General features: G+C 43.9%; 1 protein-coding gene across 2 annotated transcripts in view; it reads right to left on the reverse strand.

The window, feature by feature from the left end:
• Window positions 1-16,010, reverse strand: part of cep192 (centrosomal protein 192) — a 71,772-nt gene that overhangs the window by 46,551 nt on the left and 9,211 nt on the right. For both annotated transcript variants that reach the window (XM_074682693.1, XM_074682691.1), the window contains exons 14-17: window positions 10,155-10,428; window positions 9,902-10,051; window positions 6,535-6,599; window positions 414-638 (exon numbers count right to left, since the gene is read on the reverse strand). In XM_074682693.1, coding sequence (XP_074538794.1) covers window positions 414-638; window positions 6,535-6,599; window positions 9,902-10,051; window positions 10,155-10,428 — 714 coding nt within the window. The remainder of the gene's footprint in view (window positions 1-413; window positions 639-6,534; window positions 6,600-9,901; window positions 10,052-10,154; window positions 10,429-16,010) is intronic.

A 16,010-nucleotide genomic window follows, 5' to 3' on the forward strand; every position in this document is an offset into this window, starting at 1 on the left:
TGACAAAACACATTGATTTTTCAGGTGGCGCACACTAAATGGTCAGAAAGTTCAGTGTGGAATGGTGGACACTTCACACACTCAATGGTCAGCAAGTTGGCTATGTAGAGGAAGGGGCAGGAATGGATCACAGGATGGTTGATGGATGTAATCAGTGAAAAGAAGAAGAGCAGATGTGAACGGCTGTTAAATGCGATCGTAGTCTGAAGCCGCAGTGTTTGACTTGGGACAACACCACCCTGTAAGATTTGGTGCTCTGTTCTGTGCAGAGTGTACACAGTGCACTTCATGTAAATGTACTGATGAAAGTACACAATTTAGGACACAGCTTGTTCCTCATATCCACCAGCAGAACACCCAAAAGGACACAAAGGAAGTGTTCTTCTCTTGGTTTACGCTTTTGTTTTACCAACCCGTTTAACTGGATCCACATGCTCAGCATTGCCCAGACAGCCCAGAGCTTCAGAGCGTTGCCCAAAAAACTGCCCAAGAGACAGCCGCAGATAGCTTTGGTCTCCCTGCAGAAACTCTGGGGAGACCTGGGAAGCTCTCATCAGGATATGGCTGCTGGAGGGAACCTTCCAGGATGAGTCGCTCTGAAAGGTGCTGTTGGTGCTGGCAGGGTCAATCTTTTCCTCCTGTGAGAGCAATAATGCTAACTGTTAGTCATCAGAGAACAGAGAACTTTCACTTCAGGAAATGGGGGTCTGAGAGGTGTCCAAGCATCCTACACAAAATGATGCAGTCCCATGTTACTTCGGTCATCTGGTCATGACATGAACAACTGAAATACATCTTGCTTATCTTTAGTAATTCCAGCAAACAGTCACAAACATCCAGCAATTAAGAGGAGTACTGAATTAGGTTCTTTTATAGGTACCGATTGAATTCTGTCGAAAGTTCCATGTACCGATTCACGTAAAATCGAAAGGTACCACGTTTAGGTGCCTAAATGCATCCTTGTGGCTGTAAGGGAGTGGAAGAGTGGGTGATTTTCCATGCTGGGCGTGAACACAGCACTGTAAGGTTATATATTCAAGAATAAATATATTAAATTGAAAAATGTTTATATTCTATTATTAAACAAACATATTTTTTTACCACATACACAAAAAGTAGGGGTAGGCCATATAGCCCAATTTTTATAAATGTATTTTTCCTTCATATTCACATTTTCAAAATAAACTTTCATTCATTCATTCATTCATTCATATTGCAATAACGGTATATCACGGTTTTCCAACATGTAAAAAAGTGAAGTCTTTTAAGAAGAGAAGCTTGTCCCATTTCAAGCTTGAAGTGCACTACACTGGTGAGCAAACTGGATCTGAGGAATGAAGAGTACTTCCAGACAAAAAGACAAAACATATACTGACGTGTTTTTTCCACCACTATCGTGTTTTTCAGACAACAAACACACAAAGATATTGACAGATCCATGGCAGTGATTTTGACTGAAGAACAGAGGGCGACAGTTCAGACTCAGAGCCTGAACCACGACCAAAAAAACAAAAACTTTTGAGGCAGGTGCTCGGTCTACAGCTTTATCAATCCAAGGTAGGATTCTTTAATCATTTAATGCAGTTTTAAGATATTCATCATCATCACTAACGAGGAGTAAAAGCAACAACATGCGGAACAACATGACGTGGCGCTGGACAGCGCTCAGGCTTCATCCTCAGAACAAGAGTCTATCAAAGGCATGTTATAGCTACATGTTTATTGGACAAAAAAGTGAAAACAAACTTATAGCAAACTAGCACCACGCTTGTTGTACCTTTCCCATCAGCAGAAACACCTGCTGACGTGACAGCGCCCACTCTGTCCGGACGCACCAGAAGAGGCTGGCTATTGATGCGTAAAGTCTGTCAAAGCTCGGCAAAACTGGTATTTTTCGTCGGCATGTATTTTACTGATAACAAAAATAATCAAGAAATTTATTGGTTTCGATGCTATGAAGCTATGAAGCTCCATAGACCGTAAAAATCTGTAATTTAGCCGCACTACGCAGACTTTGAGTTTGCTTCAAAATGTTTGTTTTCATGTCACTACTTTTGTTAAAAAATGGTTGTTTCTAGAGCTGAAACAATTCCTCGAATAATTTGAGGTACTTGATTACAAAAAATAGTCGAGGGATTTTATCCGCCTCGAAGAATCGTTAAATTTTAAAAAAGATCAAAGAGTGGTGCTATATTTAGAGAGTTTTCATACCCCTCAAGCTACCTGTTTTTCAAAATAGCGACTGACAACAAATCTGCTTCTTTCCTGGAGTTTGGAGACTGATATGAAAGCATGTATTGATCTGCATCAGCTGCTTGTCAACGAGCCGCACGTGCTGAGCCCCTCCCCTACCCAAAATCACTCACACATCACAGACAGACGTCTGGCTCGCAGCAGTCTCTCAGCGCGGTCACACTGGCTATCTGACCTGTTTTCATCCACTCTTCACAGTCCATTTTATTTGATCAGTGTGACTCACTTCTCTTTGGCACCTTTGGAGAGGTGGGCTTCAGCCCTGCACACTTCATACACGCTCACAAACGCGGGCACTCCATATGACCAATGACATACGATCGCTGCGACCGCTTCTCTCAACAGTCATTTTAAACAATAGCTGGAGTGTTAGAGGGCTGTGTCGCACCTAAACCACTTAATATGAGCCTAAAAGTCAGTGAAGTTGTAGCAGTGTTCTCTGCGTCTCATTGTGCAGGCGGGTAGAGTATGGCACAGCTTGGATGGCCAGTGTGACTGCGCAGGAGACTGGGTATGAATGAATAGGGGAGGAGGATCGATATTTTAACGTCTCAAAAAGAGTCTACCAAACAAAGTTTATTTGTAGTTCTAAACACATTAACAGTGTGCAGTGTTTCCCCTACCATTTTATAGGGGGGCAGCCCGCCCCTCTGAATGTCAAGTTATTTTTTTTCATACAGCGCCAGATCACAGCAGAAGTGATTTAGAGTCCCCTCTCTCATGAATCAGGTCCATACCTTGTTTTTTAATCTAGCAGATAAAATAACCTTATGTTACTAATCTAATTTTCATGACGGGATGTCGTTTCTACATTGTTGAGTTCACATTTCTCCTCGTGGAACTTCACCTTACGCAAAAGGGCGCGTGATCTTTAGCACACAGGGAAGTTCTGCTCCAAAGTGTTCACAGACAAACACATGCGCGTGGGATTTATCATCATCAAACCATAAAATGAAAATAAATAAACCTCTTCTCATAGCTCTGACCATTGCTAAGAAAACTATTCTCATGAACTGGAAATCATAACAGGCAATAAATATTACATTCTGGAAAAACCTCCTTGCCGACCACATATCAATGGAAAATCTAACTGAATCAAACATACAAAGGACCGAAGACCAGAACCCAATTTGGCAACCTTTTCTAGCACATCTATATTCCTAACCAAAGATCCCTCTCATGTAAGCTAGTACAGCCCCCTCTTGCTCTGTTCTCTCTCTCTCTCTCTCTTTTTTTTTCTTCTCTCCTCTACCTGTTTAATATAGCACAGTATCCTGGGGCCTAAGGAAAGTAAATAGCACAGCTTCTTGTGACCCAATGAAGGTAATTATACTCTGGTGATGGTGGAGACATCTTTCTACCTAGATACCCAGGTTAACCCACTACCTTGTGGGGCTCGCTGGCCTAGCGGCCTCCTCTGGGATGCTGGGGTACTCTGTGCCTTCCCTTCGGTTCCCTATGGCTGCTGGGTCAGTGTTCAGTCTGCAGGATCTGGGGATGGCGCTGGTCTTCTCTCGGGGTGGTGCCTTGGCTGGCCCTGGGGCTTGGGAGTGGGGGGGTCTGCGTTGCCTCCGTGCCTTTCTCTTCCTGCTGTCCCCTCTGCAGCCCTTCCCCTCCTCCTTCTCCCTCACCTGCTCCCCCCTCTAACCCTTGCAGGGGGTTGGGGCCCTCGACTGCCTGTGGGTCAGCTGCTGGGGCCTGGCCCGCCTCCGGGAGGGGGGGGGGCAACATCTAGGCAGGATCACTGGGTCTGGGTGGGGTGGCTTCAGATCCTGCCATGGGGGCAGGAGAGAGTAGCGATGGTTGTCCCATGGTGCTGGTCCTGCCTCCCCTGGTGGTTCGGACAGGGGCTGGGCGCCGGGGACTCGCTGTCTTGGTGCCCTGGAGGGGGTCCTGGGGTCCTCCCCTGGAGGGCGGCACCCTGAGGGTGGACCGCCTTGGTGGGATCCCTTGTGTGTGCCGGGTCGGTGGTTCTGGTGCTGCTGTCTACTGACAGGGGGGTGTTTCTGCTGGGCGTGCCTGCTCACCAGGGCTTGCCTGGGTTGTTGCTTGTGGGTCCTGGGGCCCACTGTTCAGGAGCTGCGTGGTGCTGCTTCCATGCCCCCTCTCTGTTGTGAGTGGATGGGCCCGGCACTCACTAGCCCTACCTCTTAATTGCACTTCACCACTCACAAATTGCACTTTTGTATATATTTTCACTTGGGTACATTCATGACACTTAGGGTTCTGGGGGTCAGGGGTAACAGGGGGATCGACCAGCTCAACCCCTCTCCCGGCCTCCTGTTTTAACTGCACTGCATACACTAACTTGTAGGGGGGCGGGCACAATCTGTTTTGGGCGGTGGCCACTCTGTTCTCCTCCCGCCTACCCCACCTATCCTTTGTTTTTAATGCAACACAACATCCATTTTTTTGGGCCAGGCAGGAAGTGGAGGGGTTGGCGGACCCCCACTCGACCTGTCTTTCCCAGTTTTAATGCACCACATTACACTTAACTTCACTTAATCACGGTGTAAGGATAATGTATCTTGTCAGGGACCAAGTTACAAATTAGTGAGGGGGGGATTTGGTGGTCTAGGGTTTGTCACTACCATAGGCTTAGTGCGGTTGTGAGGGTCGGGCCTCGCTGGCTATGACTTTGTCTGGGGATGGGTGGTGCGGCTTTCAAGGTGCGGCTGGGCTCCGGTGGCCGCGGGCCCTTGGGGATGGGTGGGCCTCGCTGGGTCATGTGTCCCTTGGTGGGCTGAGTGCTGGATCCTTTGGCTTGTTGCTCGATGGGGGCCTCAGCATGGCGGGCTACCTGTGGGGTGCTGTCCTTTGCGGATGGCGCGGAGGCCTCTCCTGTCGCTTTGCGGCAGCGGTCTCCGACGCTTCTCATAGCCTCGGCTTTTCTAGGGGGCGGACCGTGACCTCGACCCCACCGCTACATGACCACATCTCACCCCACCTGGCCTGGCTATGGTTCGTGGCCCCCCTCTGGGGGGGGGGGGTCTGGGCCCCAGGGGGTTGGCTCTCGGGTGGCTTGGGTCCTCCGGCCTGCCGTGGGGGGCGGGGGTGGCTTAGGGCCAGGTGGTTGGGGAGGGCGGGTGCGCTCTGGGCCCTGGGTGCTGTCTTTGGTGTCAGCGGGGAGGTGGGTCTGTGCCCCCTTGGGTCCGGGGCCGCCCCTGGGCCTGGTAGCTTGGGGACTGTGTGGGGGGGTATCAGGTGCACTGTAGGCTCGGGGGGCGCCCGTGGCCGTGTTTTCCCTGGGTGTGGGCAACTACTTGGGTATTTGGTGACCACCTCACACGCATGCAGATACTGAAGCTTCTGTCGAGACTAACTAAGAGACATGATAGATCCCGTCAGAGCATGCTGAGTTGGGTACTCTTACACATCTTCTCACATCCTGTGATGCATCCCACCCCATCTCTTATCCACCCCACATTTCTGGTGTCCCTGGTTTCTTACAGCCTATACTGTATTGACTTAAATCAGCCCAGCACTTGAACTGCTATCTTAAATCAACAATAGCAGACGTTTGTCCTCCCTTCTGTTTGTCTTGTCTTGTCTTGTCCTGTCTGTCATTATTTCCCCTTCTTTCACACTGTGGTGTGGCACGGCCCTCCCCTTCAGCTCACATCAGGGGTTAAATAAAGTTTAGACTGATGGAGTAGCCTACAGGGAGGGCTGGTGATGGTCACTATAGCAGTGAATCATATTCACATTTCTCTGACAGCTAGAAAAAAATGCATTGTTTTTTTCATCGCTGTCATCTGACACAGTGCTCAGCAGAAAAGATAATGCAGACAAGGGGAAAAAATAAATAAATAAAAACAAAAAAACCACACATGCACGCATCTACACACACAGACAAGCTATCCCTAGAGGACAAATAAACCACACCACCACAAGAAACATCTCCCAATGCTTTTTCCGTGAAGATGCCACTCTCGTTCTCCTGCACGCGCCCCCCCGCTGCCGACAACGTCGCCGCTCCCCCAAACTGCAGCGCTATAAATGTGTCAATGTGGTGCGTAAATCCCCAATGTTAATATTAACAGATTAAAAGTAAGCCTCAGCAGTGGAGGGGTGAGGAATTACACCTGCACATAAATAACGTTCTCACCAGACCTGTTAGTGAAACAAGAGAAATACCTCCAACCTTCTGAGCTGCTGTACTTATTTTCCTTCAAGACGTCTTAGAAAAAACGACCCACAGGTGTTGATGATGTAAGACACACACATGGTTCCTGTAAACGAATGACAGCAGGACCTGAAGATGGGTGTAGTGGTGTTTACCTGCATGAACTGGTGTTCCTTCTCAAAATCCTCCTGATCTTTAACTATCTTTTCCATAGCATCACCTGCAAAGATGAAACAAATGTTCAGTCCTGTATCACCCAAAACATCTTGAACCAGGGGTCTCAAACTTATGGCACTGGTCTGTCAAGCCATGTCATGCAGCCCGCCACGCGATATTGGGCCTGCCATGTTCATGGCCCGGTCCACTGATAGGACCGGCAGAAACACCCAAATTCCAAGTTGACTCTGAACTCGGGCTGCAACGATTAGTCGACATAGTAAAACACGTCGACTACAAAAATTCATCAATGTGAGTTTTAATAGTCGACTTGTCATATCATTGTTTTCATTGTTGTTGTCGTATGGGGAAATGAAATGCCAGGCGGTAAATGCTCATCTGTAACTTCAGTTCACAGCATTTGGCTCCACGTTAAGGGATACACTTACGGGAAAAGATCACTAAGTTCATACATGAGGACTGTTGATAAGGACATATCTCTGCGTCCTGACGGCACTGATGGAGACTCTAAACCTCCAGCTTGGACAGCCTGACAGCTCCCGGTGTTTAGCGCCTGATAATGTGTTTTAGAGAGTCTTTTTCACTCTCCGTATAGACCATTTTTCAGGATCTGAGTCACAATCTAGTGTCAGAACTCCCCTAACTTTTTAAAAGTGAGGACATTTATTCGATGGAGAAATGAGACCAAACATGATGTCATGGAGAGCTGAGAGCAAGTCAGGCGGGATCATACAGAGAGCAAAGCAAGCCCCAATAAGCAAACATACATCAGAAAACAAGCCCAGAGTCTCTAATAAGGGGGTCTTGCCAACCAACACTGCTAACAACAACTTCATTTCCCTCTTACCTGCTCACATGACACAGGGGTGACCAATCAGAGCAGAGAACCTAACTCCAGGTATAGTGCAGCACTTAAATGAAAAAATCATTCACATGATGATGCAAGCATGAAATTTGGTACAAATACTCTATAAGGGAGACTCTTTTGAAATAAAACAGACACCCGAAAATTCAAGATGGCAGCCATTTTTCAAGATGGCCGCCATTTCCTTAAACCCTCACAATTCCAAAAGTTCAAATGGTGATGCAAACATGAAATTTGGTACAAATACTCTCTAAGGGACACTCTTTTGAATAATGATGCTAGACTGTGTGGAGTTACCCTGTGCAGAGCTATTGGACCTATGAAGACCACAGGCATACCATTCTTTCAGCCTCCACAAGTTGTGATGCGGTATCAGCCTTTCACAACAAAGGCAGAAAGGTTGCCTGGCAAACCTGGGACATTTGTCCTGAGCCCTCTCCCACCTTTGGCAAATTAAGTCAATACCCTCCCGTTTTGGCTGATGGTGAACTTGAGATCCTGAAGAAGTTTGTGGTCCTGATGTACAGTAGATCAAGTACAGCTGTTAGTGTGGATGAGGCTGGACCTGACATGTTTGTCGGACTATATGAAGCCATTCCTCCAACAAGAGCAGACTAACACTAAATATGCAGCGTATCAGGCAGGCTGCATATGGGGTCAGGGAACAGAGCATAAACCAAACTCAGAGAGTCCTGCTGACTGGGGATGGAAAAGGTTGGTGAACAATGGAGTATCTTCTGAACAGCAAATACACCAGTTGAACAAAGTTGTGTACAACTAGCCAAGCGTGGCTGGATATGCTGTGCTGTTAAGGTCCAAATGTTTCAGATTGGGGTTCATCTGCAGAACACGGTGCAGCTGCAAGTGTGAATAGAGAAGTAAGCAGTCAGCTTGAGTCTCTGGTATGGCTCAGTCTTTGTGTTTTCAGGGAGACCTATGGCTCAGCTCTTCATCAGTGCGTCCCTAATTTTAACAGTCAACCTCAGTTTTTAGTTCAGTTTTAGTGTATTGTTTTCCACTGACTTATTATCAGTAAAAGATGTTAAAAGTTAAGTTAGTAAAGTCAGCATCTTTATCTTTCATTTGTGAGGTTTTTCCTACCTTGCAGGAAAAACATAGTCAGTCAGAGCGCTGTTTTCTCAGAAGCTGGTCATAAAGCCATTCAGTATTAGCTGCTAAATCATATATTCGGTGGTCTGTCAATTCAGAGCCACAGCTGTGCTACTTACTCATCTGTCTTTTTGTTTCCCCTTCCCCTGAATTAAATTAACAAAGTTGTGGTTTTCATATAAGAAAAAGAAAAAAGAAAAAATGAACTTTATAAATATAAAACCAAACAAAATATGAAAGAAAAAACAAACAAACAAAAACGCCTCCCTTGTGGCTGTTACCTTGTCATGGTAAGGGAGCTTGTGTACTCTGATGAACCCTGTGAGCTATGCTGTTAGGAGGCAGTCCTGGCAGGTTTTACCAAATTGGACAGGTCGAGGCTAAAGAGTTAGACAAAACAATCAAATAAACCCTCCTGGCCTTCAGTTTTGAAATTTCAATTGGCTGTAAACGGTTTCTGGTCAAGTGACCTCACAGTCTTAATACCAATTTTCTACTAGGGTGGTAGCTATCTTAGAAAATGACAACCATTGTTCATTTTCAATTGTCTGATGTCCTCATTTGAATTTGTCGCCAATAGATTATCCGTGCCAACTTTTAAACCCATATCACAGTTTGAACTATTGAAAAAATGTGCTTACAATAGGAATGGCAGCCGTCTTAAAAAATAACTGCCATTTCTGCATGTCTAATGATATATTTCAAAAGACTATCCCTTAGCGAGTATTTGTGCCAAATTTCATGCTTGCATCACCATTTGAACGATTCTCCTGAAATTTGCAGTTATCTGCAGCACAAGTAAATGCAGTGAAAATGCAACACACAGGTTGAATCTTAAAGGGTTGCACATTTCAAGGGCCAAACATAAGTTGAAAAAACAAATGACTGATAAGAATAATCAAAAACATAACCAATAGATTAGTCTACATCAAAAATAATTATTCATTGCAGCCCTACCCTGAACCTAGCGCAATCCATGTGAAAACCCGACAAAACGTACATTTGCCACGCTGTCAACATCCTCAAGATGCCTCTGAAAGGCCTAAAGAGAGGCTCATGTCAGGCACAGAGTGATCCAGGAGGGACAGGAGAATGATTATTCCTGGGAAATCACACCTGCCTCCTATGCAAAGAGAAAGTTTCCATTCAAAAAGAGTCAAACCTCCCACAGCACTACACAACTAAATGTGGAGCAAAGAGATAAGTGGACACAATGAGCTGCAGAGCTTAAGAAAGAGCTGTCAACACAACAAACGGTATACCAGAAGGAAAGAAAGGAGGAAAATCAAAGAACAGGTCCAGTTTGAGACCCCTGCGCTACACACTTTCAAATAAATCCCCAAATATTACAACAGAACTGTGGAACGTACTGATAGGAACAAACTCCTCAGCTTCACAATGTCCATTGTTTTCGGGAGTTTTTCCATCAACCTCCTTCTCAAAGGAGGAGTAATACGCCAGGTCTGTCACCCATTGACCTTCTTCATTCTGGTAAACCACACCATGAGCAGCATCAGCACCTAAAAAGAATGTAAAAAAAAAAAAAAATAATGCAAAATGTTGTGTTTTTAGGCCTTTTGACATCTTATCATGTCTGACCTGAACATTTGATGTGTGGCTAACCTTTCTGGAACTCCAGCTCCAGGTTTTCCGGGCAGTTGTTCCAGCCATCATCCGAATCCTCTTGGTCCTGGTGGAAGCTCTGGGAGAAATACTTTGGTTCCAGGGAGGAGGAAAGTGGATTTTCATCGTCCTCGCTGATACCAAGTAAAGCCTCTGCACCCGCCACATCACCACAGGACCTGTTTCTTAAGCCCAAAGAAGACCTGGCACCGTCCGGCTCATCTACTCCATCATCATCACCATCACCACCATCACCATACTCTGGGAGCATAGCCTGAAATGAGGACAGTTGATAAGGTTTATCAGTCTGCTGTGTCTAAACATCTCTGTGTCTGTTTTGAAATGTGTTCCCTCCACAACAGAATTATGAATTCTAAAGAAGAAACTCAATGCACTGTCTAAACCAAAGATGTCATACACACTCACCTCACTCACCCAGTGTGCATGCTCCAGCCATGATGCAGCCTGTTATGCCACGGCCACACCAAACGTGAACTCGCAAGTTTAATCGCGCGAAACGCATGTCACGTGTCACATGAACGCCCAAGTCTCGACGCTGGACTATTTTAACAAGCTGAGGGGCAACATGCGTTAGCACGTTCCTGAGCATGCAGAGTAGAGAGCCCGCTCATTTAAAGACGGAAAGCCCAAAACAGCATCTGTAAAACAATGAGCTGTGGTTTCCAAAGCATGACAGGAGAGTGTGTGAAAGCTTTGGAGATCACAACCAATGCCTGCTGCCTCTCCCTGGTAATCCACCAGTCCTGCCTGGCTGTTCCCTGAGACCTCATCCTCAACCCCCCGAACCTCCGACCCCCTGAACCCCCAACCACCCGAACCCCCGACCCATGTTCCCGGAGGTCTCCCTGGGGATAATGAAGGGGTGGAGGGAAGAGAGGAGCACAGAGAACTTCCATCTTTTCCCGGGCTCTACCCCTGCCCTGCTCCTCCCTCCTCTCTATCAGGCTCAAAACTCCACTGAGGAAAACACAGTCGGACTCAGTGATGACCCGTGCAGGCAAGTCAAGCTGGGAACAAATATTTACAGAACTTACCTTCAAAACCTGTCTCCTCAGCAACTTTCACCCAAGCCTGCTCCTTTTTTTCTGCTCTCTGTAGAGTACACACGTTGTATCGTATAATTCTGGATGATGACACACTGCACAGATTGTTTTCTCCTCCATCTTCCGGTGGAGTTGGAGCCGGAGCAGGTGGCGGTTCCCCCTCCAAGGTCATCAAATCAATGACATCGTGGGGGAATGTCATCGCTGACTGGCTCACAAAAATTTGCGTCAAAAGTTCAATATTTTCAACTCGAGCGAATTCACATCCAACGCCTCAAACGCGCAAACGCCTCAAACGCGCCGCGCCAAACGCCCCGGGGCGAATCAGCATCAAAACGTGTCTTTGCTTTTACTCTGTATGTAACCTCGCCGCAAATTTGCGTTTGGTGTGGCCTTACCATTAGAGTTGTTCCTGCTAGTTCACAACTGTCAACTTAACCTTTTTTTTTTCCTGGAGACTTCAGGATATTTAAAACGCAAAGGAATGTACAAGTAAAAAAAAAAATAAGAAGTTAAGAGAGCTGGTGCAAAATGACAGAGGCGTTTGGAGAGGAAAGTGCTCCCTCCAGGAGGATAAGAACCCCATAAAGGGTAAAGGAGTCTCTGAACATCAGGATAAGCACTAGCTCTGCTCCCAAACATCTATGACTGAACTATAGGAAACCAAATGTCAAATCAGGTCTAAAAAAACAGATAAGGCCTGGGCGATAAATAGAGGATATCGATTAATTCGACTATTTCTTTGTGGATGGTTTAGAAAAAGAAAAAACATAATTTTTCTCCCCCCCCCATTGCACACCTTTTCTCCGCAGCAAGCGCTGACTATGCATGTGTCCAGCATGATTTAACAGTTCACTCACAAAACAGAATCTAGAATGTCATAAAAATGTTCTTGAGCGTCTTTGACACCCAGCACCTTGATGAACACGTTTCCTGTATCAACGACCCAAAGAGTTTAATATAAAATAGACCTCTTATCAGTAAATGTTCCTTTCCTTCAATACTCTGTTTGCTATCTGTCACTTTAAGGAGTTTAAGACCTTTGCCTGAAACATTTACAAAGCCTGGACCCTTTTAGGTTTATCTGCAGATTATTAATGATGTGACTGACAGGCGTAAATCCTGCTGCACTTCAAAGATAATACTCTGATTAGGGCTGCAACGATTAGTCGACATAATCGACTACGTCGACGAAAAAAATTCATTGACGCAAATTTTAATAGTCGACGCGTCGTATTATTGTTTTTATTGTCGTTGTCACATGGTGAAATCAAATACCAGGGGGTAATACTCATTTGTAACTTCAGTTCACACCATGAGGTGCTGTGTTATTGGATACTTTTATGGGAAAAGATCACTAAGTTCATACGTGAGGAATATTGATGAGGAAAAATCTCCACTCCCAGAGAGCGCTGTGCGCTGACGGAGGCTCTGATGGAGCCTGTCAGCTCCCGGAGTTTAGCGTCTGATAACGTGATCTAGAGAGTCTCCTTCACTCTCTGTTACCAACAGTTTTTCAGGATCTGAGCGACAAACTAGTGTAAAAAGTTCCCCTAACTTTTGAAAAGAGAGGAAATTTATCACTCTCAAGCTCACACTGCAGCGGTAACACTCAGCGGGGAGGAGGAGGGGCAGAGTGTGCATGAGCGAAGTGGAAGTAGCTCATGTAGAGAAACAAAACTTAACGCGTTGTCATTGAGAGTTGGGGGAGAGTCAGGCAGGATCATACAGAGAGCAAAGCCCCAATAAACAAATAAACATTAGAAAACGAGCCCAGAGTCACTAATAAGCGGTCTGTCCAACACTGCGTACAACAACTTCATTTCCCTGTTACCTGCTTCATTCATTTTGAGATTTTTTTATTGTTTTGTATAGTACTTATATTTTTTCACGTCATCATGAATGAAATAAAGACAAACAAACAAACATGACACAGGGCTGACCAATCAGAGGTGAGAACCTAACTCTGGGTAAATGCAGTGAAAATGCAACACACAGGTTGAACTACAAAGGTCTGCACCTTTTAAAGGCCAAATTAGGTTGAAACTCAAAATAATCGTGATTAATCGACTAATCAAAAAAATAATTGATAGATTAGTCGACACTAAAAATAATTGTTAGTTGCAGCCCTAACTCTGATCATTTTGAGATTTAAATAGTTAAGAAAAATACATTAGTTTTTCTCAGAACATCCCCACCTACTATTCCACCAACTGAACCCTCCGTTCAGCATAAAGCCATCTGCTGATAAGCAGAGCAACATAACTTACCTGCAACGAGGTACACTCTGACAAACAGGGGCAGACCAGACTTTTTAGACTGGGGTGCCCCGACCAGGGCACTGACTTATGCAGGGAGGCATGAATTTTGTGTAGCTCACCATAGAGTAAATAGCATCTGTTTTTATGTATTTGTTTGTAATAGAATTACAACATTAACAGGCTACAGTTTTGACTAGGGATGGGTACCAAGTTACGTTCTTTTATAGATACCGACCAAATTCTGTCAAGTACCGGGTAGCGACTCGTGTAAAACCAAAAGGTACCATGTTTAGGTACCTAAATGCATCCTTGTGACTGTGAGGGAATAGAAGAGTAGGTGATTTTCCATGCTGGACATGAACACAGTATTGCAAGGTTATATACTGAAGAATAAATATGTTGAAATGAAAATAATATATATTTCATTATCATACAGATTGATATTTTTTGCCACATTAACACAAAAAAGTACAGAAAATAAGTAGCGTTGAGCACCGGTACAGAATGCCATGTACGGGCATCAGTACCACACCGTTTTAAATGTAAAAGGTACCCATCCCTAGCGTTGACATAAGGTAAAACTAGACTAAAACAAAGTGTTTTTATTTAAAAAAAAAAAAGATCATTAGAAGTAGAGTAAACCTAAACAGTGCTGTCATGCACTGAAAACAGTACAGTAAAAACTTTTTAGGTTTATTTCTAATTCTGAAATGTATAAAATGGTGCAGCTTTCATTGTAGATGCAAAGGAATGTGTCGCCTTTAAAACTACAAAGTGAATTTGTTAAAACATCAGAAGAGCTGAAACTTCAATTCCAGGAGTGAAATAAAGATCATTCATTCATGTTTTTGATTAAATTAAAACAAAACAGGTTTTGGGTTCTCTCTGTCATCTGTACTTATTGTTTTCTCTAAAAGGTAGAGAAATATCATCTTTCCAACATTGTAAATCGTTTATTTTTTCCTGAAAAAAATCAAGGATTTTATTTCGCCCAGCCCTAACACAGATTAAGCTATTTTTCTTTTTTTTCCTCCTTGTCCTGTTCAGCATTACAACAACAGAATTATGGTCTGGCTGCCGTATTGTGCAGAACACATTTGCTTTTCCAAAGGGAGCCGTTAGTGTATAGGGCTCCACTAGAGTGTTAAAATTATACTCTTTATTAGTGTTTTTTGATATGTGTGTGTGTGTGTATATATATATATATATATATATATATATATATATATATATATATATATATATATATATATATATATATATATATATATATATATATATATGTATACAAGGTGATATCAGGAAAGAAACAGTGATAAAGGGAAAGCTATTTTTAAAGACATATCCATTTACTTTCTTCTGTGAGGAAAGAGTGAGGAAAATGTGAGGAAACTGTAAGGAATGAGTAAGGAAAAAGTGAAAAAAAAAGAGTGAGGGAAGGGTGGGAAAAGACTAAACGGAAGGGTTAGGAAAGAGTAAGGAATGAGTGAATGAATGATGAGAAAAGACTGAGGAATGAGTGATGAAAGAGGGGTAAATGGTGAAAAACAGTAAGAAGAGACTGAAGAAAGAGTAAGGATACGAGGAGGAATGGTGAGGAAAATTACACAGTGAGGAAAGAGTGAGGAAATGGTGAGGAAAGAGTGAAGGAAAGCTTAGGAACAGTAAAGGAATGGTAAGGAATCTGCAAGGAAATGGTCAGGAAAGAGTAAGGAAACAGTAAGGAAACTGAAGAAGAGTGAAGAGTGGGAAAAAGTGAGGAAACAGTGAGGAAAAGGGTAGGTAAAAAGTGAGAAAAGAGTGAGAAAAAGGTAGAGAAATAGTGAGGAAAAGAGTAAGAAAAGGGTAGGAAAAGAGTGAGACAAGGGAAGGTAAAGAGTGAGGAAAAGAGTGAGAAAAGGGAAGGTAAAGAGTGAGGAAAGGTAGGGCTGAACAGTTTTGGAAAATAATCTAATTGCGTTTTTATGAGACCAATATTGCGATTGCGATTTAGCACGTGATTTTTTGGGGGGGTGTTTATTGCTTGTGTTAAGTAAATAACGTAGAAGATAAACTAGTGTTGTCACGATACCAAAATTATGATTCGATACGATACCTGCCTAAAAATTTCGATACGATACTTAATCAATACCATGGCAAAACCTCAAACATCAAAAAATGAATAGAATACACAGCTTGAAGGGAAGGCTACCTCGAGTGAGTTTTCTGACATCTGTGTGTCTGTGGGGCTAAGGGAGATTTGTAAATTGTGCTAATATTCAACATACACACACAAAGTTTTATAGATTACATGCAGAATCAATTCCTAGAGGGAACCTGAACTCATTTATTATTCTCAAGAATAATTCAACTAAATAGAAAACCAGAAAATATGAATTGTTGTAATTGTAATTGTTGTAATGAGCAGGTTAAATAACCCTGCCAGACTTTAACATCCATCTAATGTTTTCATGCTCAGCACACTGTGGTTTAGCCTGCACTGTGTGTGCTGAGACCCTGAAAAGCACACTTTTAACATGAATACTCTAAAA

Source organism: Halichoeres trimaculatus, unplaced genomic scaffold, assembly GCF_033239565.1.
Source record: "Halichoeres trimaculatus isolate MK-OKI-2021-1 unplaced genomic scaffold, fHalTri1.1 fHalTri1_scaffold_12, whole genome shotgun sequence".
Taxonomy (NCBI): domain Eukaryota; kingdom Metazoa; phylum Chordata; class Actinopteri; order Labriformes; family Labridae; genus Halichoeres; species Halichoeres trimaculatus.